A 26,790-nucleotide genomic window follows, 5' to 3' on the forward strand; every position below is an offset into this window, starting at 1 on the left:
CCCACGAAGATACAATGCGTGTAACCAAGCGGACTTGTACATCTAATTGGTACCAAACTTGGCTGTTCGTATCATCACGAGGTCGCGGGCTACGCACCTTCAACCACCTAGATGGTCTTCTTCCACCTGACCTGACTGTTGTGTTTTCATCCAGTCAGATTCAACGACTCCCATTATTGTCACTAACTGGTTAGCGCTACAACTGCATCCCTGTTCACCGTGGCGCAGTGACATTGCTGGACGGCCGAGGCTGGCGCTCAGCCCCAAGCATGCAGGCAGCAAGCGACCACACAGCCTCACGGTTCGCTTGTTCTTAACTCTCTTCTATCTTTCGCAGGTTCTAACATCCGGAGTCCAATATACTAACCATGCAAAGAGGAATGACCGCTGCTGACGTACCATCGCTACCATGTCAGTGATCGGCATTTCGCCCAGTGATATTGTCGGAGGGGTGCGAGTTGCGACCAAAGCCATAGGCGCTCTGAAATCAGGCACAGGAGCACAGGCACAATACCAAGAAAGCAAGCAAAGTCACGATGAACTCCATACCGCTGCCCAAGCCCTTTCTGCGACCTTCTCGTCTCTCGACGTCCCAAGCGCGGCTTCTCTGGGTCAATCCTTCGATCAATTGCTGAAAACCCATCAGCTGCGGCAGAAAGACATGCAGAAGTACGAAGAGGCTCTAGGTCAGGGCTCGTCTTCCAAAAAGACACGCGGAATACCACAAAAATTGCGGTGGGTGTTTCACGGAGACAAGGAACTACGTGAATCGGACGCAAGAAACAGGCCGGCCGTGGATGCCGCGATTTTGAGAACTCTCCAGTGAGTTGCACTGAAATACTGTCAACGGATCTGACGCGACTGGTAGAGTGCAGAGCGACATCGAAGAGAGGGGTCATGTTGCTATCAAGGATCATGTGTCAACGACAACTGACGCGGTCGTTATGAAAATCCAACAAGATATTGGAAGTCTAGCCAACCATACGAGCGACCTTGCAGATGAAATCCTGGCAGAAAACCAGCAACATATGCAAGGACTAATGACTGTTCTAAGCTCAATGAGCCAAGCCCAAGAACGAAGCCTCGCCAGGGTCCTGCACGAGACACTTAAACTTCCAGCATCCTCTGGAGCAGGGCCGAGAAGGAACTACCGCAACCTCAGACCCAGAAAGCGTGCCTATGGGAACAAGTCCCAAAGTTGCCGCGTTCGATCTGGCCCTTCTTCGTGCCCATTACCGGGCTCCTTTCCTACCGATCAGCCGGAGAGTGAAGGCTCTTGCAGTTCGCCAGCACACACTCCTCTATCTCATCCCAGGACTGACTCGTGTCGCTACTTAACGGATTTCTCTCGTGCATTCTGGGCTATGCTGCTTACGGGGCTTTACGCCAATCCACATTCACGACAGCTAGCTTCCCGGTTGTGGGCGCGTGCGCGAGCCGACCCTGTTCTAACCTTCCTTTGCCTGATGTGTATTGCGTTGGTCCACCGATGTCTGCTTCATGTTCCCCTCCCCATCTCGCTATTATCCGACAGCAGCATTGCATTCGAGGATGTCTTCGGCATCGAACTCCGTGTACCATATCAACAGTGCGAACAATTCGAGTTCTTCCACGGCTTTCTCGAATATTACTTCCGCCATAGGCCCGGTTTTCAGAGAGTCTTACAGAGGCGATATCAGCTAATTTTGGGCCATTCCCACGGCCAGGCAATTCAACGGTCGGCATGGACTAAAGTGGTCAAACCAAGAACGCGTTTAACCATGGCGATGCTACTCTTGTCCGCTCAAAGCCAGTGTGCGAAATGCTTTGGAGAGCTTGAGCGTAGAAATGAAGGCAAGATCCAAATCTGGTAAGTATTGAAACATGGCCTGGAGATAATTTTGGACTGATAATGTTTAGCTTTGCCTGTGATCAAGAGTATAGTGTTGAAACTCTGACCGCCCTACACCGGAAACCATCAGTCAACCAGAGCACTTGATCACCAGGCCACTGAATCAGACCGGCTAGATCTACCTCCCCCCAATCCTGTTGAGTCTCATGAAGTAGAAGGTGTCGCTTCCCGGCCATACCAAGCTAAACCAATGCCGACATCAAGTCAGGGAGTTGAAAACCAGACTACGGCAGCTAGGCCGACTGACGGACGCGACGCCATCAATGAGCAAAGCACGCTAGAGCCACTAAGTCGCTCCGGCTCGGTGGCGAAACAAAAGCATGAGGCAATACTAGAGCTGGAGTTGAAGCTATTCAAGAACATGACGATTCGTATTGTTCCTCAAGCCACCCCCCTCAGACCTATGTTGCGACCAGGCGAAGTGCTGCCTCCTGACCATATCGCGGCAAATGCTCCAGGCGGACGCTCGGTGAACACGTTGGCGAAGAGTTTCCGAGCCCTACGTTTCGGACGAAGATATCCGCTGCCCGTCCAGAACACTATCTCGGTATGCCCCGGACCGCCTAGTCAGGATGATATGTTCGTCGATTGCGAGCCAATTGGATATATCGATTATCTCAGTCACCCGTGGGACACAGGGGATGTCATGCTTTCTTGGCGATTCGTTAGCCAAAGAAAGAGTGCCGTGCATAATTCCCAGAGACTCGAGAATTCGGCATGTCGCTGCTGGACGAAACTCCCCCGCGATACGTCCCTCATTTTGTCGCCAGCGGTGGAATTGGAAAAGAAAGTCCGCTGCCACTTTGATCTTAGAGGAATCCCTATCACAATCATCGCTGTTGAAACGTGCCGTCGGGATTATCAAGATCGAGCAGGAGGTTTCGAGCTCCGGACGACCAATCCTGCCGGCGCCTTTCACTACAATATCAACACTTCCTCCGAACCACAGGGTGTCTCCCACGCGCACGCCTCCAGCAGAAAATTGTTTACCAACGCTTTCTAGCCCGGCTGATGTGAAAGACGTCCTGTTCAGCGACCAAGTTTAACAAGCTCAAGCAATTGAGGAGAACTCTCAAATCTGTCGCAAATCCAAACCCCGCCGCAGCACAGAGGCTTTGGACGGTCTCAGACCTTTGCAAAATCCTTTCTCTCGATGGTGGGAAGATTCATACTGAGGCTCCGAGGATGTGCATAAGCCATTCCCTTAGGCCGAGTTTGTATATGAGCCCGTATGGCGGTAAGGGAGATGCAGTAATTCGTGGAATTCCTTTCGCCTAGCCGACATCCAGCGCTGCTGTCAGTTGCTCAGCTGCGCCACCCAGAAAATCACCAATTGTGCGGAGGAGTCGTGAGTGATCCGACCCAGGCTTCGGAGAGATCTCATCAACCAGTTGTGCGTAGACGAGCACCACTTTTCGCGCCGATGCAGCGCCAGGAGAGTATGTCTCGCCGCCGAATGTAAGTGCTCCTCCCTCTACAATGAATCTCCAGATCAGGCTGTTCATGGACATCGCTAGGCCATCACGGTCTTCGATTCGAGACGGCGGGCAGAAACCTTCCTCGCCGATGCTGCACCAATCGGGTCTTTGCAATAGCTCAGTGGGTTGGACATAGGAATGGCTGTTCTGAGGACTGACACAGACGTACATCGCCATAACTAGGGCTGCATTCGACAAGAGCAATTCCGGCAACAGAGTCTTGCAGTCAGAAACTCTCTGTTGAGATAGAATGTTGAAGATCTGTGCAGAGTGGAGGACGGCCCGACGTGCGCTAGGCGTCTGCGACCACAGGAAGAGGTCCTTCATAGCCTTGTGTGCGGCCTCCAAACCTGTCCTGCCACACGCAGTCTGGACTCGATCTATATCTGCGCACAACAGGAGGCAGAGATGGTTCCATGTCAAGGCTGCTGGCGCATCTTGTTGAAGCAGGGGCGTCCTGGTCGTGGCAATGGATACCAGAGCCCTAGCAATGTTCGATGCACTCTCGTCCCGTGCGTATACTAGTGACGGAACAAAGGATGTGGGTCTGGAGGGAGAGTTCGCCTTTGAGAGAAGCTTATGCCGGTATGCCGCCTCGCGCAGGCAGAGGACATCGAGGAGAGTCCTCAGGCCCAGGGCATCGAAAGTCGAAATCGAAGGCCCTTCTCCTACCGGTGCTGCCGCTAGATCGGCTTGGGGAGCGATCATCGAGGCCCCGAATTCGACTCTGCAGAAGAACACGGTCGCCGACGGTGCGTCAAATAATGTCGAATCACAGGGCATCACCAACTCCACTCTTTCGATCCCAATATTGGCGGCCAGATCAAGCATCCTCGTGTAAGCTGAATCGATAGATATCAAGCATATTACCAATCTCTTCAAAGATTCAACCCGTGCCCAAGACTTCCACTGCTCTTCCGGGTCCGAATGACTCTGAAACATATCCAATGTCACCGTCTCGCCATCGAGGGCCGAAAACATTCCATGGCGGTCAGCGATGAAGAGCGTCTGTATAGCCAGCATGTGGGCCTGATACTCGTCGACCAATTTCTCGCAGCTCAGGCCCAGGTATAGCACCAGAAGTGCAGACGCTAAGGACGTCAAGAGTTGGTGAGCTCCACCCTTCCCGAGGCCTTTATAGGTGAGATTCAATCGGCTGAAGCGTATGAGCCTGCCGAGATACAGTCGAATGATATTTTCAGCTCCGCCAGGGTTGAGGATTGACAAACCAATCAGGCATATGGGGAGTAAGAGCCAGCTGGGCGTCAACTTTGCGTCGAAGGTGGCTTTGTGCAAGAAGGGCAGGACCGGATGGAACCGCCGGAAGTAAAAGTCGATGCTCATGTCCAACGTTTCCGTCGACGGGAACGGCAGCCGGGGCGCTTGAGGTGAGAGACCTTCCACTTCCACTTCTTCTTGAACTGAAGGGACGGAGATGTGAGGTGAGCCCGGAGCGGTAACTCCGCCGGTGTAGCTCTCGGCTGGGAGGAGGTTTGTTTCGCAGTCTGACATTAGCCTAGCTCTGCATTCGTCGTCCATATTCCACCTTGAGGTTGAACTGCCCGCACTTCGAGGCTGAGATGGGTCCGCGGCTGGTGGGCTTGAGAAGAAGTTGTCGGCGGTGTGCACCGCAGCGCAGCGCCACATATTGCGTATCACTCGTACGACTGGATTTGCGCGTCTCCTTGGCCATGCTTCCTGGACGCGCTTCGACAGCTCTCGAGAGGTGGCATCGAATGAGATTGCGTCTGGGCTTTCCTTACTCGGAGATAAAAAGGCCAGCAGGCTGTGGTCTGCTGTCGGCGCTGGCGTGATCCATCTATCGAGGGCTTCGAAGACCGCAGGAAAGTCAAGGTTGTAGCCGCACAATGCGCTGAGATCAAAGCCAGTAGAGGCGACTGCAAATGCCTCTGTCGACGGCATCTGCTCCGAGGCCGGAAGTTGCATCGCGTGCGTAATGATAGTCTCGTTGGATATTATGCCTGGTCCAGCCTGGACGTCCACAGACGAACCAATACCACGAGCGTGGTCAAATTCGGAAGCACGTTGATTGCCCGCAAAGTCTGCCTCCTGCAATTCAAAGGATTCCCCTGGCACAGATTCTTCTGTAGTCATCATGGAAGAATCTTGAACTTCTTGGACCTCCTCCACATTTGCCTTGTCCTCTTGGCTTTCTGGGCCATGATTCCGAAGATGGCGAGCAAGGACATCACTAAGGACACATAGGTGAGCAAACCCGGGGGCATCTGAGTTCTGCACCCTGCGTACCTTCTTGCAAATGATTTGTTACAGAGATGGCACTGAAATGGCTTTTCGCCAGTGTCTGTACAGCTGTCAGTAGGGGTAGAGCTGGGCTTGACCTTTGTCAGAACGTACGATGCCGTTGATGTCGGCGAAGGTGCTCGTTTCTGGTGAACCGTCGATCGCAGAATTGACATTTCTTCACACCGGCGGGCGAACGACAATCCATAATGGCCGAGGATAACTCTCATGCTGGATCGAAGGGGATGTGAGTTGGAAAAGAGGATGAAAAGTCTACCGAGTATATACCCCGGGAGCGACCAACCCAACTTGGTGGGGCCGGGGCCCCAGCTTCTCTTGCCTTGGCCGTGGTGCTGAACCTTGGACTACATGTTCTATGGCACTCAGAATAACATCATCCATCACCGTGATGCCACCGAAAATGGCATCCTCAGGTTTGCATTCAACCACTAAATCACTGTCTACGCCAGTAAGTGTACATTAAATCTCTAATGGCTCCATTTGGACCTTTGTCTCGCCGTCAAATTGCTTGAGAAATTCCCTCGCCGCAGCGCCTTCGCTGAGAATCATCTCTCGGTGTCGCTCACTCCGAGGAATAAACCGAGCACGGAACGGCTCTGGACGCATGTTTTCCGACTCTCCATACGCAAATATATCCACTGGAACCTCATTTCCCTTGTTAGATGTCAGTACTGGGCATAATGATCTGGAATGATCTGGCAGCGGGGGATTCTTGAAACTCACCTTGCTATCAAGGGCTGGGCGGATATCGAAGGCCCACAGAAGTCGTGCGAACGTCAGAAAGAGACCTTGTTCGGCGAGTGGCTGTCCACTGCACTGTCGTCGTCCCCAACCAAAGGCATTGTGGCCTTTCTTGTTGGGATAAGGACGCTCTCTTTCAATGAACCGTTCGGGTCGGTAGACATCAGGGTCAGGGAACTCGTTGGGGTTGCGGTGGATGGCCCAGAGGTTGCCGGTAATCCATGTCCCCTTGGGTATCACGTAGTCGCCATACACGTCATCCTGCGAGGGCGCATGAGGAATTCCCCCCAAGATTGTCACGGTTCGCCAACGGAGCGCCTCCTCCACACATGCGCGGATATAAGGCAGTTGCGCCTCGTCCGTCCAGTCCGGTATGCGGTCAGCCCCGACTACGTCATCGATGAACCTTTGCGCTTTCTTCTGGACTTCGGGAAAAGCACACATAGCCAAGACAAAGGTCACGGTGGTGCTTGCCGTCGTGTCTACGCCGCCACCGATCATGTTGCCGGTCAAAAATGAAATCTCCTCGTCACGGAGACCATTCGCTTCCTTCTCCTTGAAGAGGGCCTTAGCGAAGTTGTCGGAACTGGCGGTGGAAGCTTCTCGGGACAGGGATGTGAAGAAGCGTTGGAACTTCTTGCCATTCTCCAGCACCTTCGACGCTGCAGGGTAGATCCATCGCGGGAGTTTGATCAAGAACGGGATCGTCTCCATGATGAACATGCCCGGCATGACCAAGTCCACCCCCTCCATGAATTTCAATGCGACCTGTGCGACGCCGTCATTCATCTTATCCACCCGACGTCCGAAGCCGATGCAGGACACAATCGAGATTGAGTATCGCTCAATGGCCTTGACGTAATTCTCTGGCGTCACCAACAAGTCGCGCAGCAAAATCCGGATTTCCGATTCTTGGAATGGCCGGTAATTGCGCACGGCTTGGGAGCCCGTGGCGTTGTGAGTCAGTCGGCGATGGTATCTCCAGCGATCGTTATGCGGGAGACATACTTGGTCGTAGTCCGTGGCGTTCCGGGAGTCCCCAAGCATGACCATATGCGGTCGTGAAGAGTAAATATTTGCCCTTTTGTCGAGCAAGTCGGAGATGGACCATGTATCGTTGCAGATGATATTGGGCCTGTGGCCGTGCCAGATGGTCACCATCGGACTATTGTACTGCTCACTCAGATCGGCCATGTAGAGCCATGGCCGTGGCAGCTTGATCTGGTAGTGGTTGCCAACTAGGGGCCATGGGAAAGGTCCCGGGGGAAGCTTCCGTCTTTGCTTCAAGACTCGGAAGTAGTCGATCAGAATATAGGCCAGTCCCAGGGCGAAAGGGAGGGCCAGCAGTGAGAGGGCAACTTGCCAGGGCGGCACCTGAGTGAAGTGGTTCAGAACGCCGGTGGTTGCAAAGCTGGTTTCTAACTTCATGATGATAGGGTTAATAGTGTAAGATGCTATGCGAGTCGGTGGAAAAAGAAGTCAGGACTACATACAGCCTTCTTTTAGTCCTTACAGCGTCGACACCCAAGCATATATGTCTGGGGACATTTTGCACGTCGGTTATTTGCCTATCGGCGTTTCGCAAATACGCCACGTCTGATCCCTTGGATAGAGATGTCTACCAGTGGACTCTCAAGCGTTTCTGCCCCCTAACCCCACCCCCACATAATAGCCCCCCTTTTATCCTCGTAGTCGGCTGACAATGCTAGGGGGTATGTGGGGTGTGGTGTAAAGTCTTCCCAACCTTTCAACGCCCCACACGCTGTCTTTTGTGCGCCACCTCCATCTCGCGACGATCAGTCTGTCGTCTCTGAACGTCGTGATGCCCTTGCTCTCAATGGTTGGGAGAGAACCCGGGATGGCACAAGAGGCCATTGCGGTTGGCAATTGTACATTTTTATGTCAAACTCATTTACTCGAAGGATGAAAAATTCAACTGATTATTTCTGCCTCAAGGCACGGACATACATTGCCCGCCTGCTGTTGAACGTACAGCTCTGAACACATGCACAAGAATACCGCGTATGGAGAAATCCCTATTTCTCTTGTCAGCTGAAAGGCTCCACAGCCTGCTCTCCCGTTGGTATCCCACAAATGAAAGTATAGGTTACATTTTTGATGTTCAAGGTTCATGGAAGTTGTGGTTTGTTTTGAATACTCATTGCACCAGCGTTTAGCCCCCTAACAGATATTGAGCTCGAAGTGGTTTTGCATCTAACATTAACGCTCTTCCAAGGTTTGCTCCCGAGCCTCCCCAGTGTGCTTGTGTTCATGTGTGGTTGGTTTCTTGTCAAAAATGCCTTGCCTCTCCATCTGAATGGCAGTATGGTTCGTCAGGTAGATGGAAGGATCCCGAATGAAGCATGCAATGATGATGGCAATCACGCCAAAAGGGATGGTGCTGAAGAAGACCATGCGGAAGGCCTTGGCATAGACTCCTCGTGCTGCGGTGATAGCTGCGTTCTGCACGGCCGGTGAAGCTCCGGGAATACCTTCAAAGGCCCCCGGGACGCCGACGACGGTCTGCATGGTTGCAGGTATCAGTGCGTCCAAACCTGTAGGACCGAACCCTTGGGCAACAGCTGCGGCTGCGATGGATGGCCCGAGATCCTGCCCCACCACACTCTGAAGAATCGTATTGAAGATGGCGTTTCCCACGCTGCCTCCCATGCTTCTAAACGTCCCGATCAGACCAGTCGCGACGCCCAGATACTTCAATGGAATGTTGAGACCCGCAATGACATAGCAAGCGAGCACAACTAGCGCAAAGGGTCCCACGGCAAAAGCCTGCAGTGCGGCCCAGCCGACCTTGCTCTGCGGGATAACAGCTGCGAGGCAGGCAATGAAGACCGTCTGGATGACGAGAGACACCAGAATCTGCGCCTTCAAGTGTTTGATCTTGCCCATGAAGCTCGTGGCAACTGCACCGAATAGCAGCTATTTCCAGGGTTAATGCTTTTCCATGTTTTCCTTTGGCATCGAATATGAAACATACCTGGACAATGCCATTCGGAAGAGCAATGTATCCAATTTCCATCGGGTCGCTTGTGAAGATATACAACGAAGCCTGGGGGAGTAGCGCCATCATGGAATAGAATGTCATTCCTGAGACCTGTTAGTGTAAGGGGGCCGATGAAAGACAAGACTCTTGCTTACCGGCCACGAAGACGATGCCGAGCAGCATGGTGAAGTCGCGCAGTTTCCTGAAGACCACGAGTGGAAATAATGGACGTTTCGCCAACGTAAAGTCGTAAGCAAAACAGAGACCCAAGCAGCAGAAGCCGGCAATGATCGGAACGATCACCGAAGCACTTCGCCAGGGGTGATCTGCCTGACCGGCCCACGTCAAGCCGATGAGGAAGGTCACCAAACCTGCTGCGTAAAGACTTAGCCCAATGAAGTCCAGCTCTTTGACTTCTTGCCAACGGGTCTTTTCATTGTCGAACTGTGGTCGTTCGGGTGGCCAGTAGAATAGGAGGGTGCCAAGTGTGCTGACAACGGCAAAGATCAACCCAATATAGTAGCACCATCGCCATCCGAGTGATGTGTGTAAGTTTAGCTCGGTGGCAATCAGGACGTTGGCGCACCATGGAACGTTGATGGCGTATTCGGTGAGGGCCAGACCTGTGCCACTTGTTCTACGTCTCAGCATCACGCATGCAAGAAAAAGGAGACCAGCAACAACGTACCGCCATTTGTTGGGAAGTAGCTCAGAGATACCGGCATAGCTCACGAAGATGATACCGCAGCCAAAACCGAGGAACGTCGAGGCAATAATGATGGTGCTCACATCTTTTGCCGTTGCAGCTACGATCTGTCGCTTCTGGTCAGTAACGCTGGAGCCCACCACAAAGAAAAGGAAGGCAGGAAGGGGGTTCTTATACATACCGAGCCGACAACACAAAAAATCTGACCCGAGAGGATTGTCCATCTTCTTCCAAACACATCACTCAAACCGCCAGCCATGGAGAAGGAGACGGAAGAGGCAATGGACCAGCCACCAACCAGCCATGTAATCTTCGTCGTGTCTCCAAGGTCCGTGCCGATCGGTATGATGATGCCAGTTGCAAGAGAGAACCCGCATGAGATGGGACAAATGTACGCGAGGGACAAAGACTACCACAGCAAGTCAACTTTACGAAAGTCTCAGAATTCGCAGCAGTATCAGGGCCAAACATACAACGACGGCTAGTATCGTCGACAAGGACAGCTTTTCCGCATGTTCGGGATTGTTCTCGAGAGCGGCACGGTGGGGATCGGTGAAGTCGAGAGGAACATCCTCAACGTGCGGCCAGTGAGAAGAGGCTGCAGACACCTTCTCGATTTCACTCGGGCTCATCTTTGTCTCAGTCTCCATTGTGGATGAATGCATATCGATATGCTCCTTTGGTTTGGGAGGCTCCCCCACGATCGAGCAGGCGGGGGGTGGAAGGGTTTAAGTATTGGTTGTCTGGTTCTTGGTCGTCTCACTGGTATACTCCCCCAGATATCAGGTGGGTATTTCGAGGTTGGTCCAATCGTTCGGCTCCAGATCCGAATGTACCGAGAAAAAGTCTTGGAGTATTCCAGCCAAACAGGAGGGGTCCATTTGACCATTTACCGCGAGAGCAGCTGCTTCTGGGCAAACGATAAAACTATCTAGCATAGTTCTAGGCTCCAATGAAATGATCGGACCTAAATCAATGACCGTGCCCAGTCGACCTGAGTCTGGCTGGAGCTTGTTTCCTGGAGCAATCTGGGGTGACAGATTCTGGGGCCCCCACATGAAAGTGGCGTTGACGGATTGGGAATGGGCTGGACAAACCTCGAGTTTCCGCTCATCCCTTCCCTCCGACCACTGATATATCGGACTGCGCCGCACAGTAGGTCAGTTCCTAAAGGGACTTCCTTCTTTCAAAGGTGAATGAGGCCAATTGAATGATTCTTCGCATTGCTGTCGTCTAATTGAGGTGGACGCGACCGAGCTATGGCCGGTGTCGGAAGAACTTCAGCCGGTTGGTGCGTACCTACCTCGGAACCATTTGTGCAATTTTAAGACTGAGGAATATTCAAATTATGACCAATTGATATTTACTTTGGCCGGTCTTCGACCCCATACCAAACAAAGGTAGGCCTACCGTATAAACCAATGGAGCTGAGGTGCGGAAGAAAAGGAGATGCTCAATACTGCCGGAACTGCATGTCATCGCCGGCGTTAAAGCTCGTCGCTGACTCGTGGGCGTTTTGATTCGGCCTTAACAATGCGATGGACGCATCGTATGTCTGTCTCCAGCAACGATGATGGAAAAGGACGGCTCTAAGCCGTCAGGGTGCGAAATATATATTCTGCGACTCCTCCAACTACAGCGGGCGAATTGATCTCAATCATCGCTCCTGGTATCTTGTGTCCAACTCGGAGCTTGGATAGCCATGCATCCCAAATTCGCCATAGCGGCACTTCTACCTGCCTTTTCCCAGCTCTGTTGTTCCCAAAGCTTGCCAATTGTAGACCTGGGCTACGAGCTGCATCAGGCCATCAGCCTAGATGTGCGTGACCCAAAGCTGCGCCCAGTCTAGTATTGTGCTGATATTCGCAGGCGGCGGGACAATTTTATAACTTCAGCAACATCCGCTTCGCCAAAGCCCCTGTTGGTGACCTTCGCTGGGCCGCGCCAGAGCCGCCTACCTCGCGAAATGCGACCGTCCAGAATGGCAGTGTTGGTCGTGTCTGCCCACAAGCAAACCCAACCTGGCTCACAATAGGATTCGCCAACTTGGCCAACATTGCAGCTGGTAACGCGTCAGACTTCAACATCTCTCTTGCCGAACAAGAGCTTCAGGACAGTCCGCCTGGAACAGTTCTTTTTGACAGTTTTCGGAATGGCCAACTGCCGCCACAAGATCCACGGACTACTGAAGATTGTCTCTTCTTGGACGTCGTGGTGCCGAAGTCCACTTTTGACAAGGCCAACAACGGCACGCAAAAGAAGGGACAGAGTGGAGCCCCTGTCATGGCGTGGTATGTGTGCTGCCCCAATAACCATTAGCAAGTCCCAGCAATAAGAATCTCTAAATCGAACCAGGATCTACGGCGGCGGCTATACCATTGGCGAGAAGGCTTCGGGTAATGACGTCCACGGTCTGATGAAAACAGCGAGTCAGCAGGAAGGTCTGGTCTTTGTGGCCATGAACTATCGGCTGGGGGCCTTTGGATTTCTGTCCGGCCCTACACTGCAGGCTGCTGGGGGAGTGTCGAACGCCGGGCTCCTAGACCAACGACTCGCGCTGGAATGGATCCAGAAGTACGTTCATCTCTTTGGAGGCGACCCGGACCGTGTGACCATTGTTGGAGAATCTGCTGGAGGTGGGAGCATTCCCCCCGTATGTTCCTTTGTTATTGACCATATGCAGGCGGCTCGATTGAGTTCCAACTCACCGCGTATGGCGGTCTCAAACCCGCACCTTTCCAAAGAGCCATGCCGCAGTCTCCTGGCTATTATCCAGTGGCGTCTACATTTGTACAAGAGAACACCACGCAAACATTCCTTAAGCTGATCAACGCCAGCTCCATCGCCGAAGCTCGAAAAGTCCCCTCTGATGTGCTGATCAAAGCCAACGCTATGCAGGTTGCCGCGTCGAACTGGGGGACGTTCACCTACGGGCCCGTAGTGGACGGCAGCTTTGTACCTGCCAAACCGGGTCTTCTGTTGAACGAGGGATCTTTCGCGCCGAACATCAGTATTTTCAATTCTCACTGCGCGAATGAAGGCGCCCTCTTTACTCCCCCGTACCTCAAGACCGAGCAAGACGTCGTGGACTGGTTTCAGACTGCCTACCCAAGAGCCGACGAAAGTGTACAGCACTATGTCCTGAGCACTCTGTACCCACCGGTATATAATGGCACACAGCCATATACATCCCTCTTGGAGCGCGTATATCTCATTATTAGTGAATCCGCCTTCACATGCAACATCGACTTCACCAGCAGGGCATACAGCCAGAGCTACACGTATGCATTCGACATCGGCCCGTCGTTCCACGGCTGTGACGCCGCCTACAACTTTTATGTCGGACAGCCAACGAATGCTTCTACGGGCATCATTGCGCCCTACGCCCAGCAGCTGCAGGATTACCAGGTCAATTTCATGACGGGCGGTGATCCGAACGGACGAGGTCTTCCGATATGGCCTCTGGAAGGCAAGAATGGGAGCTCGCAGATGCTGACCACTCAGGGGTGGAGTACGATTCCGGATACAACTGACAATGCAAGATGTGCATGGTGGCAGAAGGGGTTGACAGACTGAAAAGCCTACAAGGAATTCTGGCGGGGAGCTCGTCACAGAAAGTCTCACCCTTCCACCAGATACGTACATTATTACGTTCTAATGCAATACATCAAGCTCAACTTCAGCTCGGTCGCAAGCATTCTGCTCACTACGTATACTCAGCATAAGTAGATATATGACTGCATCCCCGCCATAGATTGCTGGGGTTCAGGCGCCAACGTACTGGCAACATCATTGAAACAGGTTGAATGGTCACAAGAGCTCTCCGAGGTGGTCATTCCTTTGCCCTGACTTTGCCCTCCAACACGAGACCTCTCCTTGGTGGTGTCCAGGCTTTCCAGGGCTCCACGCCGGATGACGGAGGTACGTCGTCTCGCGCCGTGGCATCTCGCCCCCATTTACGCTGAATTATCGTCTCTTTCTTGACAAGCTGACTCCGCTGACGCTGATAAGCCCCCGCTCAGAATCCCAATGGAGTTAGCATATTTCCCTGTTAGGAGGATTCCAATATGGTGATTGGTATTGGGACAACATGTCAGCATTTTTTTATGACGACATGGCTGATGAACTTCTATAGGTTTCACCCTTGTGTATGTCAAATCCTACAGCTGTCCTTACTATTCGTGTATAAACGATCACCTGAGCGGTATTAATGCCACAAGGTACAGACCGTGCCAATACCGTTGTTCCGACTTTGCTAATTGAGCACATTCTCAGGAAGCTTAACCAAATAAGCCAGTCTTCAGAAACGGAGGTCGCTTCTCAGTTGAATAGCCCACCAATCTCATCCACTGCTCAATGGTCTTGATACGCTCGGGGTGAATCCTATCCAGCCTGCCGTAGTCCTTTGTCCAGAGTCCTTTATTGCCACCGCTTTCCTGCCAAATAGTGAACCAGGGGACAAGGTGGCCTGCCATTGTCTTCAGCGTGGGGTCGTCATACCCGGGGGATCCAGCCACGCCGATTTTGGTGTCAGGCCACGTCTTGGCCACTTCCAACAGGTCCGCCGGTTCAAAGCGAGCTGGTTCTCCCGTCACCGCGGTGAAGGCGGCGGCAATCGCTTCACCACCCACGTGCCCCAGGGCAACACTGAGCATATCACCTTTGAACTCCGATGGATGCTCGAACATATAACGAGCATACCAGGCAAGATCGGCAAGAGGCACGAAGGGAAGCGCACCATCGGGTCCGATCGGCATGTTGAATGTATAAACGCCGTCATCTCCTTTCGTGGGTCCCCAGGTGGTCAGGAAGGCTTCCGGGTAGGGACCGGTTTCAAGGAGGCTCCAGTTCATCTTGTCGGTTGGTTGGCATCTCAAATACTCTAGAAAGATATGGTTGAGCGACAGTGTCTTGGAAACTCGACGAAGATGCACTTACCGGCAACTTTGGCCTTCCCGTCTGCAAAGGGAACGCGGTACTTGGGATTGAACCCGGATTTCTTCGATACATAAGGTAGCGAGCTGTAGATGAAATGGCTCACCCCGGCCCAGTATGCAATCTCGTACATTCGAATTCCCCAGTACAATTCGGCTTTTTCGCCAACCGCAAAGCCGTTGGTGTTGACAAAGCAGGCGTCGACGCCTTGGAAGGCCGAAATGAGATCATCCTCGTCGTAGCAGTTTCCCTGCACCAGTGTAACACGGGAAAGAGCAGAAAGGGAGAGACACTCTTCCGACTTGATGTTTCGTGTCAAGAGCTTGAGGGAGAAGGCTTCACTCTTGGCAAGCTCTCGTGTGACCGCAGAGTTTTGGACTCCGGCACCGCCGAGGATGAGAATGGTCTTTGAAGGAGGCATTGTGCATAAATGGTGAGAAGGCTGTTGAGTCCCGCAGCTAGATGCAATTCAACTGAATAGGCTTCGAGAGTTCGTTTCGGCTTCGCACAGCCCTTTAAAGATTTTTCATGATAACAATTCAGGCGAATTCCATTGCCGTCGCTCTGCTGCTGAGCCCCGCTCAATGACTATTTATTTAATAATCCATGCTCCCTCGCTTATTTGTCGTGCAACACCTGCTCTGTCGAAGTAGAGGACATCAAATGCCTCGCTTGTTGAACATTTCGCGGTGACAGTTTGGAATATTCTGATTAGAAAGCTCTGTCGTCACATTGCATATGTAGTATGACACCACAACCTCACATGCTTGGACAGCCACCTTTGGGAGCGGCTCTCATGAATGTCTTTGTAGGATTAGGGTCGGCCCCCGACGTTGATTTCAAAGACCGATCACCAAATGTCCATTTAAGCGTCAACAGAGATTGGAGACTGAGGAAGGTGACCGGCAGATGGTATATTCGTACTCACTATTCTGCTCAAGGAGCGTCATCAATTCCGCCTTTCCTTGGAGCTGAGAATACTTGTCGTCTCTGGTCGGTTGTAGGGGAGACAGCAGGGCGACAGGCTTTTTGGCCCACTCGTATTCGATATGTCGACTCAACACAGTACGCTATTGGAGCAAACACCAACTCACAGACTGCCAGCTCGGGTATAGCTTAAAACGAGACACGAAACCACGATTAGGCCATCGTCTTGTGGTACAATCTGAGACTCTGCTGTGCACGGAATGCTCGATCCCGGGATTTTGGGAAAGACAGGGAATCGGGCCCTGCACAAAGGGGCGGCTACAGTGGACAGCAAAAGCCGTTCGTCCGGACTGCTCCATAATTCTTCGAGTCTTTTGCATCGTAGCAGTCTCAAATGAGGGAGTTGCTCGACCAGTACACTAACCCCATAAAGACCACAGCCTCGGCGTCCCGCAGCCGTCTCCAAAGGGTTAAACTCGGATAATTTGAACTGCATGCCTAAAATCGTTAGTCACTGGATTCTACTAAGCGGCCGCCTCAATGAAAGGCATGCAGAAGGGGGCTTAGTAATGAACTTAGGCGACATGGTCTCCATCATTAAAGCAGCATCGGAACCCTGTCTGTCTCTACGGAATTTCGGCAAAATAGGTTGATGGCCGACATACACGCTCGACGGAGAAGCTCTGCACCTGCCTCGTTTCAGGCTAGCAAATGCGCCAGCGCAGCTTTTAGGGGCATTTGATAAATTTCAGTTCAGGAGAGAAAGAAGAAAGAAGCGGAGGAATCAGTAATCGAAACCGGAGTTGAGCAGAAGTCAGTCGTAGTTATAGTTGGGAGCCGTTCGTAGGCAACTCATGCCTCAATGAGCGAAATAGTTTTCTGAGGATCAACCACACAGGGGGCTGTTCCATTCTGACCTCTTCGAAGACGAGAGCTTTGTGGTGTGGCCGAGGTTTCTCCCGATGTCCAACGAAGTCAACGCCGAGATGAAGGATGAAGAACCTGGCCTCGTCGTCCGTACCCTCACACCGCCCTCTTGGACAAACGATTCTGATGCAGATGCTCTTTTCCTCAACGAGGATGGCCACGTCGACTTCGCACCGGAAGATCTCGACAACCCCAAAAATTGGTCTCCAGCCCGCCGCTGGTACATCGTAATCGCTGCTCTGATACTGGCCCTCAATGCGACTTATGCTTCGTCGAGCCCGACGGGATGTTTTGAGGTGAGCATGCTCGCCAGATCTGTGAATCTCTCCTTTCAATCGCTCACGTCACACAGAGTATTGCCGAAGACCTGCACGTCTCGGTGGAGGCGGCTGGACTGGTCATCACACTCTTCTTGCTGGGATACTGTTTTGGCCCGCTGTTCTGGGGCCCGCTGAGCGAGTTCTATGGCCGACGCGTGGTCTTCCTGATCACTTTCACGCTATATTTGGCATTTGGCTTCTTGTGCGCTTTCACTCCCAATTTTGCAGGTTTGCTCGTCGGTCGCTTCTTGACCGGGTCTCTGGTCAGCAGTACATTGTCCAATTCACCTGCGGTGATGGCTGATCTTCTGAATGCGGACGAGCGTGGCATCGGCTTGGCTCTTTTTGCCGTGATCACCCTTGCGGGACCTGCTCTTGGGCCGATCGTCTCAGGGTTTCTTCAGCTGAAACTGGACTGGCGATGGAGCTTCTACGTCCTCCTCTGGCTTGCTGGGGGTTCTTTTCCTTTCTTGCTCTCGCTCCCGGAGACTCATCCGCCAACCATACTTCTGCACAAAGCACGTCGTGCAAGGCGGGAGAATCCAAGGTATGAGCACGTCATGACAGCCGCAGAGGCGAGGGGACGTTCGCTCCGGTCTATCTTGAGAGTCGCCCTCACAAGACCTTGGACGATCTTCTTCGACCTGATCTCTTTCCTCTTCGCCATCTACTCGACTGTAGCTTATACGTTGCTGTATATGCTATTCGAGATCTTTCCTGTGGTCTTTCAACAGAAGCGAGGCTGGAACAGTGGGGTGGGCGAGCTCCCTCTACTCAGCGTCATCATTGGCGGCTGCATGGGAGGGACTGTCGTCTGCTTTCAAGCACTCCGGGAAAGGAAAAAAACGCTCACCGGTTGGAAACGCGTCCCTGAGGACCGATTGCCAGTCATGATCGTTGCCGGTTTCCTGTTCCCCATCTCCATGTTCTGGTTTGCCTGGTCTGGGGAGTATAATGGAGTACCTTGGATCGTCGTCACTCTTGCGGCCACGTCGCTTGTGTTTTCGTTAACGATGATAATGGTTTCGTGTCTTTCCTATCTGGTTGACTGCTACCTCATGTATGCAGCTAGTGCAATGGCAGTCAACACGGTCTGTCGGGTGAGTCTTCCTCTTCCGCGATGGCTTTCGTGCCGAATACTGACCAAAATCTCAACAGTCTGCTGGTGGTGCCGCATCGCCTCTCTTCACACAATACATGTACAACAGACTTGGAGTTGGCGGTGGCGGTTCTCTCGTTGGCGGCATAGCCATCTTACTCGCTGTCGTTCCTGTAATGTTCTACAAGTATGGCGATCGTATCCGGAAGCGTTCAAAATTTTCACCCACCGGAGAGAGGAAATAGCCGCAAGCCCCAGCGTGCGTGTGATAGATAGATAGACCAATGCATATTCAAAAACAAACCACGCTGATTCCACAGTCGTGCTGTTAAGTCTTTCCCAAGTGGCAGCTGCAGAGCATCTACTCCAGAGCTCTCCTCGAGCTAGGGTCAGGGCCATGGCTTGCGAGGTTAAGAGAGATCTTCTGAGACCAAACGAGTATTTTTGAGAGTTCTTTCCTTATTCGAAACAGAATTCCCACGGTGGAACTCTTAACACCTACACCAGACATTGAAGTCAGGTAGTGTAAACCTCCAGGGGAGTCTAGGGTCGTTCCTATGGCTTGTAGGGTGAGCAAGGCGGAGAGCGGCGAATCAGAAGCGGAATCAGAGGGGACAAGTTCTCCATTGTCGACTACCTCCATTACTCGAGAACGAAAAGCCTAATTGCCATATTCGGTTTGATCTTAGTGGGTAAGCGAATGCCGCTATAACCTGAGCTATACCTGAGCCTTTGGCTGAGCATCACTGAGCGTTTCCCGAGCATCACACCGAGTGCCTCATCGGGCCCCTCCTAATCGGCTAAACCTGCCTCTCAACTGTGCATCTTTTTCAGACGGGGCCCAGGGGACCTGGCAAATCGCGCAACCTAGGGCTCCGATTTGGGCTCCCATGGTAGAGAAGAGGTAAATGGGAGATCCTATTCTAATCCCCCTTTCTTCCATCTTTGTTCCCCATATTGTAAATTACTCATCAAGTCTGAGCTACTAGGCCCAGAGCCCTCCCAAAAGGTCCTTTTCAATGAGAGACTAGCAAGCTACAACCTACTCCTGCACATTCCACACGGACGGCAAAGTGCCACAAAGGAGATTTCAAGCCCATCAATGACACCGCAAGCTCAGTGGGGACACGGATCGCCATCGCAGCATGCGGCTTTCGGTCTAGTCGCAGGTGCAGCTTGAGGGCGCCGTTCACAGTGCATTGAAGGAGGGTAGAGTGCGGTTGTATACTTTTTTAGAAGAGAAGGAAGCGTATGACAACGATTGCCCAGTCTAGGCGGCGGGGTCTAACTAAAATATGTCTGATTGATGTTATGACCTGCTTAGATGGCTCGGTTGCGGTGCGAATACTCTCTTTGGCTCGTTGAGTGCCTAATATCCCCTAGATCTCTGGTCTGCTACCCAATCTTACAGCCTCAATGGCTTGAGAAGGAGTCATTCAGGTCCTTATAATCCTTCTGGGAGCATTGGGAGGTCTCCATCACTGTCACTTCCATCCGTGAAACAGCTCATTCTCCATCGCAGTCGGTCTTCATGCAACAGCCGGTACAAACAGTCTCGTTCGTCAAGATACATTTGGTCTTCTCAAAGTCGAAGACGGTACCGTTTGGGCAGCTCTGCATGATAGGGCCGAAGGTGGTGCACATGTAGAACTTTGTGCAATTGAAGGGGAAGGGCATCATTGCACCCAGCTCACAGGTGCCGGTCGGTCGGGGGGGGAAGTCGCACACCACCGATGACGAGGACGAAGAGGCGATGGGGGTTGCTGGTGGGACAGGTTGCCCGACCATGGTCAGTGGGTTCGAGTCGAGAGCTTTTTGAAGGGCCTCGCCAAATCGAGAAGGATTGGCTATGGCAGAAGAGGTGAAAAACACCAGGACAAGTGGAAGTGGTACGGTCAGCTTGAAGAATTGCATCTTTTCTCGAGGAGGTTGAGGTCGAAGCTCTAAAGCTGCTGTGAAAGACTTTGGAAAGCGCGAGAGAGAATAGGGGTGGGGTTCTCGAACAATAGGCAGGGTCAGTTCTAGTAGCACGTTAAAAATTCAAGATGCTCGACCCGAAAGAAGTCCCGCCTGTTCATTTCTTTCTCTCCCTTTATAGCTGTGGCTCAACTCGAGAGCTCTGACGAAAATGCTAGCTCAAGGCGAGGGACTCCATAAGGAACCAATGTTTGCCCTGTGCGATATGCGATAAGCGACCACCTAGGCGAATCGTTATCAACAAAATCAGAGGCTATTGGCATTTCTCTTTCCTTGGAAGCGATAAGGAAGCTCTCCCAACGGGCTGAAAAGGTAATTGGGCACTGGTTTCGTCGGTCTGGTAGAGTACGGGTGGGAAAGCTCTCAGGAAAGGAATAGCGAATCGATATCTGAAGTGCCTGGAGCTTGGCGTGCGCAAGCCCATTGGAGCTCCTGCCAATAGGGCTAGTGAGGCCTAGCGTTGAAGCACTCCTGGGGAGGTGCTCCCGAAAAGCAAGTGCTTAGCGAGCCCGGAAGAACAAAGCCGAGGGAGGCGACGCTGCGGAGGGCACCGATCTCTCCTCTATCGTACGATGGCGGCCACCCCCGTTCGTGTTTCCAGGGCAGATCTATCCGATGTGTGGGGTGGGCCACTGGCCTGGGGGATGCAGGACCAGAATCATCGCGAAGTGTGACAGCTTTATTTGAGGATGTACTGGAATACTCGTAGTCATGAGAAGGAATCTTAAAAATCTCTAAAGGAAGAGAGATTTCTGTGTGATGAAATCGTGCTTTATGGCTGTTGCGTATGGCGAAAGTGAGCGGAGTGTCACGCAATGAGTTCTCCATGTTCAATTTCGCCCCAGCCTCCAGCAACATCCTAACAATGACCCAATGGCCATTTGAGACTGCCATATGTAGTGCGGTCTCCCGGGGGTGTTTGTGAGTGTTGTAAAGCCGTAGCCATGACAGCAAAACGTCGTCCTCTGCCGTTAAAAGCCTTAATGTTAGGTGAAAGCAAGGAAATTCAACCACATTTGGCATACCTCGCAAGTGCTGCCACCAATACTCCGCCGCAAAGTGTGATAAGGGATGCTGCCTGATAAGGTCTTCCGTGAGTGGTCCGTTCCTAAATAAGTGATGCAGATCTTGCAAACAGCTTCTCGCAATTATAGAGTAACTGCGTCGGGGTTGGAAGTATTGATTGAGGGTACAACGGCCAGAAAGGAGAAACTCTTCAACAGAGAAGTGGGCAAGCTGGATCTGTATTTTATCAGCAGTTCTGCTACTGAGCGGGGATATAGTCTTGCCATGGACCATATGTCCTGGGTAAATACTTTTGTGAGTTTCTTTATCATTGTCCTTGTCGTCAGCCTTATTTTCGATCGTATTATCGCCTTCGCTTTGGTTCATATCGTTGTTCTCGTCATTGCTCTTGTCGACATATATCCGTAGGGAAATCCGTAAATGTTGATAGACTGAAGATCGATTAAGCTGCCGTCGGCATCCTGTTGTGGTGGTCTAGTACAGGTGACAACTCGGCCCCGCCATCTCGACGTTGCCCATGCCAGGACCGCCATGTCGCCAACTTCTTTGCCAGTCGTATTCCCTTGAACCACATTGTCGACTGCCTATGTAGATGACAGAAGACATTACATGGGATGAAACCATGTGAAGAGGGACAGAATGAATATGTCATTGCTCATACATTCATTCATGGTCAATGCCTACGATTGACTGCATATTCAGATAGTGTCCTCTCTTTGTTCAAGCTGAGCCAGTCTCCACAATGCAATGTAGACAACCTATCTACACATTCATTTTATTGTTGTATCTGAGGAGGGAAGCCCAAAGCTCGAAAACCTCTTCCGTCAGACCCTACCGTACCGTAACTAGATGTTCGTACCTGACCTTGCCAGGCCATATCTAACAAGCGGAAGGCGGTTTCGGCGGGTCAACCGGGATTAGCCCAGTTGGCAAGGCTGACGCAATTCACGTGTTCGACCTAAGCCTACGGTGAGTATGGCCGAACAACTTCCTGAGCCAAATGCTGGGGAGCCTAATCTGGCTCCTTTTACCTAACTACCCGAATAGGCACGTATGCACAAGCCCCCTTGACGATTGTAAATTCATCTCGTTGAGAAAAGCGATGCATGGGATGCCGTCATCTGTTGCGATGTACAGGGAAAGGCTCGGATGAAGATGATACAATCGACCGTGCGGAAGAGAATGAGTGGAAGACCAGATGGAACTATTGTGGCGGACGGAAATTTCGTGGATACACAAGAATTTATTTGCCTATCATTTGTTGAATTTTGCCCAACTAGAGAACCGTTCCCTGGCATGCAAGCCGGAGTCGGGGAACCCAAGCTACGGAATACTCAGCCAGATATTTATCTATTGGCCATCATGATCTCATGCAATTTTTTCCCATTCGCGGGTTCGTGGTTTGCGGGTGTGCCTCTGTATCCGACCATGCCGGCGGACATCCGGACTGCTGCAATGCTTTCCTGGTTTCTCCGGCCTGAGGCTGGTTGCAGCGGCTGGCTTGGATGTGCGCGAGGGGGGAATTGGCCGCCAAAGAAAAATCTGGCGGGCCCGACAGTTGACCACCAGATAATTGAGGCTGGACCTTACAGGATGTGTGATGAGGAATACAACGGCTTGGGGCGGGAAAGTCGGTCCGGGAAGGGCAGGAAAGGCAGGACAGCGCGGGACGAGGTCCACTGATTACCTATTCGTAAATACCTAGGTCGATTCAAGCATGCAGTTACCTAGGATGTGGCGGGCGGCACGGCAGATGGATGATGCCCTTTAAGAAAGGAGGCTATCTGTACTGTGCAAAATAAATGACGATATACGAATTTGTAGCTCCCAGGAAAGGACGTGACGGATTAGTCCTAGACTGCAAGTTAGGCATGCACAGTATTCAACTACTTCTTTCGTTGGGTACGGATAAAGGCAGGTGAGTAGTGGGCATCCGGACATCTAAGCTTCCGGGCACACAGTGGTCGGGACAGACTCATCTAGGCCCTGCTGCTGGTTGACTGATGGTGCGACGCACTGGTCAGTCGATGACCTGCTGACTGTGTACTCGGTACAGTAATGGAGAACAAGGGACCCCAGGAAGTCTGTTGCGTAATCTGAGCCCACAATGCCCTTTTGCCGCCATGGGCAAAGCTCGTGAGGATAGTGGGAATGTTGTGGATTGCCCCCTATCCGCGCACATTGCTGATGCCCGGTCTGATGGGCTGATGTTGAGGCTGATTGCCTTGGGGCCCCCGGCCGAAATGCGTGGGCTGTGTCGGCACAGTTTTGCGTCTGTGATCGTAGGCGGTTTGATATGCTTTGTCAAAAGTCCGTACAGTATTCTGCTACGTTGCAAGCCCTGAAGTATACTTGTACATGGGCTGGGTGGTAAAAATGTTGTCAACAATAGAACCAATAGTCCATACACGACGTCTATGAGTTATACAAATAATGGAACCTGGAAATAACACCTCGGGAGAAGAAATGATCAAAATGCCTTTCCTTTCCAGTCTCGTAAAAGCTGTTATCATAAACCAACATAAAATCGTTCGCAGCTGGCAGCAATTCTCCAGTAACTCGACTCGACAGGTCGAGTCAGTTTCCCAGGAGGTTCTGCCATCCGACCCGCTCGTACATGACCACGGCCAAGCAACTCGCCACCACGGCCTCAAGAGACATTCTTTCATCAAGGCTTTCTGTACGGCTATTTCTGCGCACATACTGACGGCCGTTCTCATCGACGTGGCTCCCGTTGCCTGCACCGCCGGCGACATATGCCAAGAAGACCGTTAAGGTGCCCAAGACCTCGTGGTCCCGTCTCTGTTTATACACAGCCACAAGAGTCCCCTGAGGGTCCTCAAGCACAAGATTCCCATTAGCTAGGTCAAAGCCGTCGTCCACGGCCGGTATGGAGAGGATCTGGTTGTTGTGGCTTGCAGGAGAGTGCCATTTGTAGTTCAGCGATGACGACGATCTGGTCAGGATATACTCGCGCTTCCAGCCGCTGCGAGTAATGGAATAGTGGGAACGGATGTCGTTGGTCGTATTCTGAGGCTCCTGCATGGTCGAAGGAGCATAGTGCATGTCCCGGGTTATGTTGTACAGGGTCAGTGAGATAGACATGCGAGTAAACCCCTGCCATCCCTGATACTTGATCTCTGCCATAGGGTATGGATCATCCCGTTTGGAATCATCGAAGCGCTTTCTGGACTTGGACTTCGCGAGGACGTTGAGGGGGTCTGCGCTGGGGTTTCCGTAAAGTTGCCTGGCAGTCTCATGCTGCGGTGCCGGTGGCAGTCCAGTAACTTCGCTTCCTTCCCGAGGGACATCTCCGCCTCGCTGCCACTTGTGGTGCGGGTGTCGGTGATGTGCAGTACCGGGAAAGACCTGAAACGAAGGCGGGAGAACAAGCTTTTGTTTCCACCATTTCATGTTGCTGGTCACGAAGGCCGGGTCATTACCGGAGCTAGGTAGTGTCGAAAGGTCGGTCAGATGGCCCGTTTGGACTATCCCAGCATCGACATCGATGACAGTTAGCAAGAGGTTCTGCGGGCAAACCAGTCCCAAGGTCGCGCTCTTGAGGATTTCGAATCGACGGACGGGGCCATGCCACTCGTGCTGGAATTCCTGGTTCTCATCGGGTCTGAAGAACCGCTGCTGCTGCCGTTGCTGTTGGTCGACCGAGTCGAACTTTCGCTGCTCTGACTCGCTGAGCGCTCGGCGATGGTCGGTCGCGCGTGTCCTAGCCATAGGCAGTCGTGAAGAGGATCTGGCTCAAACGTATTGGGTGGCCGTGGGGGTTCTTGTTTTGACTTTTGCTTCTTCGACAGCTTTTTCTCCCTGGGATGGCAAGGACAACCACCAGGGTAGTAGATCTCACGAAGAGTGATGGTCGTGTATCGTCTTCGGCCATTGACGATGGTGTTAGCCTCTTCTTCCGGGAACAATGCATTATAGGAGGGGAGTATATCGGCGTCAGCCATTGTGCGAACGTGTGTGAAAGGCTGAATTGGAATTCCTTTTAAGTATCTTGGAGTAATCTTGGGAAGTAGAGGAAATTTCAAGCAAGGGAGTCAGTTCCTGAGAACCTGGGGGCTGGCTGAGAGATATGATGGCAACGTGACCAGGACTGACCTGTACAATATCAAGGGCGTCAAGGGACATCCACAATCGCGTATTGTAATAATTGTGGATAAATGTGAAAAAAAAGGGGTCCGGTATTTTCGCTGCCGGAACGTTGATGGTTGGTTCGCCCGCACGGATGCAGACGGAAGGCTGCACGTCTGGACACGAAATGCTCAGACTTGCGAACGCGGCCCAGCCAGCGGGCTGGTGGCTGAGATGTTTGCTGATGTAGAGTGCTGCGTCAGCGTTAGACGTCTGCTGCTCCTTGGACTCGTTTGGGAAGTGGTGCGTCAGAAATTCGCAGCCACTGAGACCGCCTGGAAACGTTTCGTGTATCGTCTTACTACTAATCTGCACGTTTGTTTGGTTCGGGGAGATTTGTGAATTGGCACAAATTGCGGTGAGGTTATGTAAGACTGTTGACGCTGAGACATGCATATAACAAAGCAATCCGGAGTTCTTTGGGCCCTGAATCAGTAGGAGTCAACAAGACTCTAATTATATATAAGTGTAAAAGCACCGCATGGAAAGCACGAGATTGAAGTCTACCTTGAAAAGATGCCTTGAAAACCGCCTTGGGCTTGCACTCTCTTAGGACAAAAATCGCGCGGGTTGCCGATCAGTGGGAGCATGTGGGTGACCTGAATGAGGTACTATGCATTGTGCTCGCTGAAATCTGGGGTATATTTAGACATTCGACCCTCTGATGCTGTGATGAAACTCGCTCTGATTCGCCTTCGCTCAGTCTGATCCCGCGTATCCGTATTCATATGTTTTTTTCTGCGGCAGCACATTGCCGAGGCATGATAGAATGTGACAGGCACTCGATGGCGACTGCCAGCCAATGATAGGGGATTTTTTTTCCTGGGCATAACGAGCCTCGTCCACAATGAGCAAGACATATAATGTAGTGGTATGATCTTCCGGGCCTCTGGAGGACGGAAGTCTTGGAGTTGAAAGATGTTGGAAATGGTGGCAAACCCACCTCCACAAGATCAACTGATCGTGTTACGAGTGAATAATTCCTGGAAGCCCGCAGTCGCCGGTCTTCTGTGCCTTGTGTGCTGCGCAGCTTCGTTATACCGTGCGAATTGTATCGACGTCAGCTTTCTCTTCCGTATCCACATCGATCAGCATTTGGAGATGATGAAACACGTCCACGAGATCAGCTAACGGGTACGTGACAACGATCGTCCTGATCGATTGTCGTCCGAGTGTGGTTAGCCAATTTTAGAAAATATGAAATCTAAGGGGTGGCCGGGGTCATACAACAGTAAAGGAGCCCAGGAAGGTCCAGCAGGTAGACAAGCACAGGATAACCATCAAGAATGTAAATAGCGACAAGGATACGTGAAGCACAAGGGGGAAGCGG

At 52.0% G+C, this 26,790-nt stretch overlaps 11 protein-coding genes across 11 annotated transcripts; 5 read left to right on the plus strand and 6 right to left on the minus strand.

Annotated features, from left to right (window-relative positions):
* Positions 1 to 409: 409 nt before the first annotated feature.
* On the plus strand, positions 410 to 826 carry AYL99_05421 (hypothetical protein; the record flags this gene model as incomplete). Its single annotated transcript, XM_018836933.1, has 1 exon — positions 410 to 826. One exon carries the CDS (start codon positions 410 to 412, stop codon positions 824 to 826), a length of 417 nt encoding a protein of 138 aa, XP_018693786.1.
* A 934-nt stretch (positions 827 to 1,760) lies between these two features.
* On the plus strand, positions 1,761 to 1,978 carry AYL99_05422 (hypothetical protein; the record flags this gene model as incomplete). The annotated part of the gene is made up of 2 exons (XM_018836934.1): positions 1,761 to 1,849; positions 1,900 to 1,978. The coding sequence occupies 2 exons, from the start codon at positions 1,761 to 1,763 to the stop codon at positions 1,976 to 1,978; spliced, it is 168 nt and encodes a 55-aa protein (XP_018693787.1).
* A 103-nt stretch (positions 1,979 to 2,081) lies between these two features.
* Positions 2,082 to 2,894, plus strand: AYL99_05423 (hypothetical protein; the record flags this gene model as incomplete). The annotated part of the gene is made up of 1 exon (XM_018836935.1): positions 2,082 to 2,894. The coding sequence occupies one exon, from the start codon at positions 2,082 to 2,084 to the stop codon at positions 2,892 to 2,894; it is 813 nt and encodes a 270-aa protein (XP_018693788.1).
* A 271-nt stretch (positions 2,895 to 3,165) lies between these two features.
* Positions 3,166 to 5,839, minus strand: AYL99_05424 (hypothetical protein; the record flags this gene model as incomplete). Its single annotated transcript, XM_018836936.1, has 3 exons — positions 3,166 to 5,581; positions 5,638 to 5,692; positions 5,746 to 5,839. The coding sequence occupies 3 exons, from the start codon at positions 5,837 to 5,839 to the stop codon at positions 3,166 to 3,168; spliced, it is 2,565 nt and encodes an 854-aa protein (XP_018693789.1).
* Positions 5,840 to 6,111: 272 nt separating this feature from the next.
* AYL99_05425 (hypothetical protein) lies at positions 6,112 to 7,821 on the minus strand (the record flags this gene model as incomplete). The annotated part of the gene is made up of 2 exons (XM_018836937.1): positions 6,112 to 6,306; positions 6,376 to 7,821. 2 exons carry the CDS (start codon positions 7,819 to 7,821, stop codon positions 6,112 to 6,114), a joined length of 1,641 nt encoding a protein of 546 aa, XP_018693790.1.
* Positions 7,822 to 8,613: 792 nt separating this feature from the next.
* Positions 8,614 to 10,750, minus strand: AYL99_05426 (hypothetical protein; the record flags this gene model as incomplete). Its single annotated transcript, XM_018836938.1, has 6 exons — positions 8,614 to 9,330; positions 9,389 to 9,498; positions 9,550 to 10,025; positions 10,083 to 10,207; positions 10,282 to 10,509; positions 10,574 to 10,750. The coding sequence occupies 6 exons, from the start codon at positions 10,748 to 10,750 to the stop codon at positions 8,614 to 8,616; spliced, it is 1,833 nt and encodes a 610-aa protein (XP_018693791.1).
* A 1,052-nt stretch (positions 10,751 to 11,802) lies between these two features.
* On the plus strand, positions 11,803 to 13,676 carry AYL99_05427 (hypothetical protein; the record flags this gene model as incomplete). Its single annotated transcript, XM_018836939.1, has 4 exons — positions 11,803 to 11,919; positions 11,970 to 12,391; positions 12,456 to 12,736; positions 12,784 to 13,676. 4 exons carry the CDS (start codon positions 11,803 to 11,805, stop codon positions 13,674 to 13,676), a joined length of 1,713 nt encoding a protein of 570 aa, XP_018693792.1.
* Positions 13,677 to 14,380: 704 nt separating this feature from the next.
* Positions 14,381 to 15,456, minus strand: AYL99_05428 (hypothetical protein; the record flags this gene model as incomplete). The annotated part of the gene is made up of 2 exons (XM_018836940.1): positions 14,381 to 14,982; positions 15,039 to 15,456. 2 exons carry the CDS (start codon positions 15,454 to 15,456, stop codon positions 14,381 to 14,383), a joined length of 1,020 nt encoding a protein of 339 aa, XP_018693793.1.
* Positions 15,457 to 16,924: 1,468 nt separating this feature from the next.
* Positions 16,925 to 18,553, plus strand: AYL99_05429 (putative MFS-type transporter; the record flags this gene model as incomplete). Its single annotated transcript, XM_018836941.1, has 3 exons — positions 16,925 to 17,185; positions 17,242 to 18,309; positions 18,368 to 18,553. 3 exons carry the CDS (start codon positions 16,925 to 16,927, stop codon positions 18,551 to 18,553), a joined length of 1,515 nt encoding a protein of 504 aa, XP_018693794.1.
* A 1,261-nt stretch (positions 18,554 to 19,814) lies between these two features.
* Positions 19,815 to 20,222, minus strand: AYL99_05430 (hypothetical protein; the record flags this gene model as incomplete). The annotated part of the gene is made up of 1 exon (XM_018836942.1): positions 19,815 to 20,222. The coding sequence occupies one exon, from the start codon at positions 20,220 to 20,222 to the stop codon at positions 19,815 to 19,817; it is 408 nt and encodes a 135-aa protein (XP_018693795.1).
* A 3,666-nt stretch (positions 20,223 to 23,888) lies between these two features.
* On the minus strand, positions 23,889 to 25,043 carry AYL99_05431 (hypothetical protein; the record flags this gene model as incomplete). The annotated part of the gene is made up of 1 exon (XM_018836943.1): positions 23,889 to 25,043. One exon carries the CDS (start codon positions 25,041 to 25,043, stop codon positions 23,889 to 23,891), a length of 1,155 nt encoding a protein of 384 aa, XP_018693796.1.
* Positions 25,044 to 26,790: the final 1,747 nt, after the last annotated feature.

The sequence above is a fragment of the Fonsecaea erecta genome, assembly GCF_001651985.1.
Source record: "Fonsecaea erecta strain CBS 125763 chromosome Unknown Scaff4, whole genome shotgun sequence".
Taxonomy (NCBI): domain Eukaryota; kingdom Fungi; phylum Ascomycota; class Eurotiomycetes; order Chaetothyriales; family Herpotrichiellaceae; genus Fonsecaea; species Fonsecaea erecta.